Genomic DNA, 6,476 nt, shown 5'->3' on the forward strand with positions numbered 1-6,476 from the left:
GGCAGGTCAGCCCTAGCTTCATACTGGAAAAATGTCAAATATTGAACATCCTATCACTCATTTAGACAAAAGTAGATCGGAAAATAGGGCCCAGGTTGAAAAAACCATTGGTTCTCCTTTAATGGGCAGTGGGTGGAATTATAATCCAGGGGCGGGGGGCATAGTGGGGAGGTAGTGGGTAGAGTTCAACATCCTGACAGCCTGGTGGATAAAGCTGTTTTTGAGTCTTGTGGAGTGGGCCCGGAGGTGCCGGTACCTTCTCCCCTATGGCAGGATGCTGAAGTGGAAGTTTGAGGGGTAGGAAGTGTCACCAGCAATGCTGATAACTCTGCAGGTGAGGCGGGTGTTGAAGATGTCTGTGAGGGAGGGCAGAGAGGTACCAATGATCTTGCCGGCTGTATTCACTATGCGTTGCAGAGTCTTCCGGCAGGAGGCAGTGCAGCCTTCGTGCCACACAGTGATGCAGCCAGTGATGACACTCTCAATGGTGCCTCTGTAGAAAGAGCACATGATGGGGGGTGGGACTCTTGCTCTCCTCAGTTTGCAGAGGAAGTAGAGGCATGTTTGAGTTTTCTTGGCCAGCGATGTGGTGTTGTTGGTCCAGGAGAGGACCTCAGAGATGTGCATTCTGTAAGGGACTGAGCTGGCAAGCACGAGGAAACACAGGTGGTTTTTCCAAAAAAACGGGGTGAGTGAGTTCTGGTACTGGAGATGTGCAAGCCTGTACATCCTGCTGCAGAAGCCTGAACTGATGATGTAGCACCTAAAACCGTTGCTCCTGCCGTGTAGCTTCCTCCTTCAATTTCACCTCAGGGGCCGTCTGTTGCCCCATGAAGGCTTGAATAATACCTGTCAGGTCTCTCACTGTTGGCTCTCTGCTCTCTTCACCCCCAGTGCCTGATGCTCCCTTTAAAGCTCCACCCTCCATCTCTTCCTCAATCTCAATGTGGTCTTCTAACCCTGTGTGCGGCTTTCTAGGACCTCCTCTTCCAGCTTTTCCTCCACGGTGCATGTTTTCACAAAATGGAGGGGAAAAAAAGAAAAAAAAAAATGTGGGGAAAAAAAACATGCCTGTGTCCTCACCTGGCTGATCCCACCACTGCCACCAAATGTAAGAGACCGAGCCGGCAAGCACGAGGAAACAGGTGGTTTTTCAAAAAAAAAAAAAAAAAAGGGTTTTACTTACCCAAAAAATGCAAAAAAATCTTTTACAAAAGATATAACAAAGGTTTTGGCCCATAAAAGAGGTCAACCTAACAGAACTTAAGTCAGGAAATACAAACTCAATATAAATTGAGTTAACCGACCAACAAAGTAACTGCCCAACAAAGGACAAAACAGACCTCCTGAACTCGACACAAAAGGGCATATATATAATGGCTGATCAGACCATTCTAAACAAAAAGGGGGTAACATACAAACACTAAACACTAATAACTAAATTACAAACAAAACAAAACAGGGCAATTACATTGTCAGTATAAATATATTCAACTTCTAACAAAATGAATCAATAAACTAATACAATCTAAAGCAATAATAAACTCTTAAACTAAACCGGTCTTGGAGGTGTTGCTGCCGACCCGCACATTTTGTGTCCTCCCTGTTAGGAAGTCCAGTACCCAGTTACAGAGAGAGGTTTTGAGTCCCAAGTGTCCGAGTTTTTGTATGAGCTGCTGGGGAATGATTGTGTTGAATGCTGAACTGAAATCTAGGAACAGCATTCACGCATATGAGTTCTTTGAGTCCAGGTGGGTGAGGGCTTGATGGAGAGCAGGGCAAACATTTCTAGAAACAGATAAAACAGTTCACATTTTAATGGTGTCTGCATTTGCTGAAGCCAGCTGTACTGGGTCTGTGTTAGTACTGACTGAGGATGGATGTAGATTAACTCAATCTTTACTTGTTTTGGTTGATGATCATGACCTCCTCTATTGACATACTATTCCCCCATATTTCCTTTAATACATTTTAAAATATAATACTATTTATAATATGGCGTGGCTGGTTACTTGGTGGTTATTATTTACTGAGAGCATCTGTATTGCCCAGTATGCCCAGCCAATCAACAGTTTAAATTCAATAGCATATTAATTAAAAAGTCAATGTCAACCCATTGCTTTCCATCCTGCATTAGTCCAGAGTTGGAACTAAACCTTGACTGGAGACTAGATAATTATTGTCTTGTTATAAAATTATATACCCCTCTCAGAAGTGCCATCACCCTTATATTTGTCGGGACTGATCACAAAGGTTGCTAATGTTACTGGAAAGTAAGAGTTTCATTTTGTGCACATGCATATAAATGCATGTTCACACACAATGCAGTTATCTTTTCCTAGCTGACATTTATTAAAGCTGTTGCCCATTGGCATTTATAAAACGTAATAAATAGTTGTATTTTACTTTCACTTTTGTCAGGCACAAAGTCGCAATACATCCTAGAAGTGACTAGCAAACAAGCGAGATACAGCCAGACCGAGAGAGTTACTGCCCAAATAGGTTAACAAGACAGACAGACTGACAGGCTAGAGTGATGTTACTGTTATTTACTGATATCAAACTTGGAGATGACAGAACAAAGTTTACCTGACTGCTGTCCCTGCAATTCACTCTCATGGTGTTTTTTTCTCTTTTCGTGACCAAAAGGATAGTTCCATTTCATCCTCTATTGGAAGTTGCAAACATTGACACCTGCTTTGATACAAGGGAGAGGAGGAGACCTCATGTAATTTGCAGAGCCTACACAGCTTGCCTAGTGAGCATACGGCTGCCCGACTCTGTGGGACATTTGAAGCACTCTTGGGGACCCTGTGCTGACCATGGGGCCCTAAGCAGCCGCTTAGTTTGTGTATGCATCAGGCTGGCTCTGGGCAGAGTGAAAATCTGTTACAAATGTAATGGCAATCCATTCACTAGTTGACATATCACTAAAAACACAAGTGTCAACATGAAAGTATACCAACTGACTGACCTAGATTGCCATCCCTAGAGCCAAAGTTTACCTCTAAATCATGTCACTGTTTACATGTCAGTTATTTGCCATAGGAAATAAATGCGGACCATATTCTATACATAATTCTTGGTAAATTCTCAAGAGAACCCATGACACATTTGGCATACAGTGTTCACCCTTGCAAAGTCAAACATGCAAGTATAAATCAAAAAGTTATCATTTCTCTCAGCTTGTGCTGTACCCTTCTGCATGCCTTTCAGAAACGTGAGAGGTGGTGATCAATATACAAATAAAATAATGAAATTACTAGCCATGTGAAGTTGTTAATTTGTTAGGCTAATCATTTTACCTGGCATTATCAAGACATGGTGCATATGGATAATTCATTGCTTGATCGTTTAACTGATTGAAGTAATGACTCCTCATGTTCTGCATATAGAGCATGAGCTGCTGCCCTTTGGTAGGAGATTTAGAATGCCTCATTGCAGACTGAACAGATTTAAAAATTCATTTATAACTCTGTCTATAAAGCTTTTAAACAATGGCAGATAGAGCCAGAACAGGCATTGGATTATGACAATTTGCATTTTTGTAGAGGTATTTTTAGCATATGATGTTATTACCTCCGGCAAGGAGGTTATGTTTTCGCCGGTGTTGGTCTGTTTGTCTGTTTGTTTGTCTGCAAAATAACTCAAAAAGTTCTTAATGGATTTTGATGAAATTCAGGAAAGGTTGATAATGACACAAAGAACAGATGATAAAATTTTGGTGGTGATCGGTTGAAGCGAAGTGGATAAAATAATAAAATGGCTGGAAATCCGAGCTGCTTCACAGAGGTCTACGCTCTCCGAGTGCTTTTCTAGTTTACTTATCTATCTTTTTATGTTTCGTATTGTATATTGGGTATAATGTTGAGTTGTCTATGTACTGTGTTGTATGTTGTATTTCTATGGCTGCAGTATGGGTTTAGGGCCCAAGACAAATTTCCCACTCTGTGGGACAATAAAGTTGATCTTAATCTTGATTCTGAACAGATACAGTATATTATTCAAATCTACAATTAGGGCCTATTATTTCCAAGGTGATTGCTTTTTCCCGTGGAACAATAGTTACACAGTTGTGTTCTAAATGTTGTTTTTAATAGCAAGGAGGCTGAAATATAAACAGGCCTAAATGGAATCTGCAGGGTTCGGGATTTTTAAACCATCCAAAGTGAAAATCTGCTGAATTCTGCCAGAATGTGAATGTGATATTTGCAATATTATTTCATGATAATAGTTGGTTTTTGAAAAAAAAAAAAAAAAAAAAAAATCCTCACACAATAGATTAAAAGCTAAAATTACCTCAAACAGGCTAAAATAATTACATAGCAGATTTTAGTAGAAACTTTAAATCAGAAATTTTATTTAATCATGAATACTTCAAGAAAAAAATGTAACATCTGTTGGAATTGTCAGTCAAAAAACGTGGGAACACATTTGGGGGGACACATGGCCATTAGAAGGTTCAACATGGAGCAGGGAGAACAAAATTAATGTGACAATCTATTAATCTCTTAACAGTAAATGTTTTTTTTTTTTTTTAATTTCTTCTCACTACGCTACTAGCTTAGATTTTAATGCTAACTGAATACACACACCTGCATGTCACACACATGCATAAGGAGGTGGAGGAGACAATGACAACATTCTAAGCTTTACAAGCAGCATCTATATTCCTAAAATCTGTGGAGAATCTGCGGAGTTCTGTGGGAGCAGATTCCATATGGGTCTGAATCTACTGAGTCTGCACTGTTTCAACTGCAAGCTTTAGCTAACTTTAAGAAACAAATTAGATACATTTTTAATATCAAATGTGTTTTGCTTTTGATTTTTAGATACCCGATGTTGTGAACAGTAACCCGACAGGAAATGGCTACAATAGTGCCTACACCACTGTGGATGAATCACGCTTCAGGAAACACAGACATGTCACCATTGTGTGAGGATAAACAGAGGACATCTGCAAATGTTTAGGAGTTTTAAAACAAACTTGTACAGCACCTTTAAGCCTTACTAGTTTGGTTTCTGTTCTTGTGTAAGTGAAATGATGTGACAAAAATAGACGTAGGTGTCCATACAAGGTAAACAAGACAGTCATAATAGACAGACATAGAGAAAATAACAAAGCAGTTGTGATGTACAGTATGTGGTGATATGATAAGAGTCTGGAGTAGAGATTAGATGATAGGTGTGTGTGTCTGTGTCTGTGTGTTTGTGTCTGTGTCTGTGTGTTTGTGTGTGTGTGTGTCTGTGTCTGTGTCTGTGTGTTTGTGTGTGTGTGTGTGTGTGTGTGTGTGTGTGTGTCTGTGTCAAACAATTTATGTTTCCTTTGGGTAGACTTTAAAGAGGTAGCCTGCACCTTTGATACTAACTTGTAGGAAAAGCCTGTGCCATTGGTGTATGACTTTGTAAATGTATTCTATTGCACCTTAAATATTTGTATCATTGTATGAGTTCTTTTTACGTGGACAAAAATAAATTGTTATTACAGTTACAAACGTCAATTGTTATAAATACAATTGATGTTTGTATGAGAGGCTTTAACATGTGAAGAATGAGATAGTAGTATGCTCAAGGACCGTCTTTATCACATGATACTCAAGAACAAATGCAGATACTCTTGAAGAAAAGGGTCAGCACATGGGAACAAAAGATGAACTTCAGGCACTCATGCGTGGAGCAGAAACAGATGCATTTAAATCAAGTTTAAAAGCCTTTATTTCAAAACATGGCTATTTACATTAAAAACACCGACTGGTTTCGACTCTCTGGTCTTCATCAGGGTGCAAAAGGTTAGAGATTAGTTAAAGAAACCCTCAGGTATCTTCAAGTTTCCCATTAACACATGTAAGCACTGTCCTAATGTGGTTCAAACAAAGACCTTCACTGATTTCAAGAGGACATATAACCAAAGGAATTTCATTAACTGCAATACAACATTTGTTGTATATCGTCTAACATGCCCATGCAACTGTTTTTATGTAGGACGCACCAAAAGACGACTTAAGGACAAACTTTCAGAACATAAGTACGCTATTAGGACACATCGATTACGCAGACTTCTCCAGAGAGAAACTTTTTGGATCTTTAAACTCGATGCAATGATTTATCCTGGTTTAAATGAGGAAATTGATTATACACCCTTACTTTAACTTAAGGTGTGTTCACACCGGACCTGTTTTTTTTCCGCTAGTGACGAGTTTACATACAAAGTCAATGCAAACGGGCGATTGAGCGTATATTCGCCCAGGAGAAAAATCGCTCGGGCTCCGAGCGACAGAGCGACAGAGCGACAGAGCGACAGAGCGATTTTTCGCTCGTCGCTTGAGATGAGAAATCTCATCTGGAGCGGTATTTCGCTGGGTCCTGTCGCTTGCAGCTCAACGTTGATTGGCTGCCGTAACCCCGGAATCCCAGGGGGTTCTTGACTGTCATGACATGTCAGCTTCATTAAAAGTATAGCTGCAAATTAAAAGCAA

At 39.9% G+C, this 6,476-nt stretch overlaps 1 protein-coding gene across 2 annotated transcripts in view; it reads left to right on the forward strand.

The window, feature by feature from the left end:
* igsf5a (immunoglobulin superfamily, member 5a) overlaps nt 1–5,467 on the forward strand; it is a 31,604-nt gene extending 26,137 nt beyond the window's left edge. For both annotated transcript variants that reach the window (XM_050035956.1, XM_050035947.1), the window contains exon 9: nt 4,833–5,467. In XM_050035956.1, coding sequence (XP_049891913.1) covers nt 4,833–4,940 — 108 coding nt within the window. In that variant the 3' untranslated portion in view covers nt 4,941–5,467. The remainder of the gene's footprint in view (nt 1–4,832) is intronic.
* Nucleotides 5,468–6,476: the final 1,009 nt, after the last annotated feature.

The sequence above is a fragment of the Epinephelus moara genome, chromosome 3 (assembly GCF_006386435.1).
Source record: "Epinephelus moara isolate mb chromosome 3, YSFRI_EMoa_1.0, whole genome shotgun sequence".
In the NCBI taxonomy this organism is placed as follows: Eukaryota; Metazoa; Chordata; class Actinopteri; order Perciformes; family Serranidae; genus Epinephelus; species Epinephelus moara.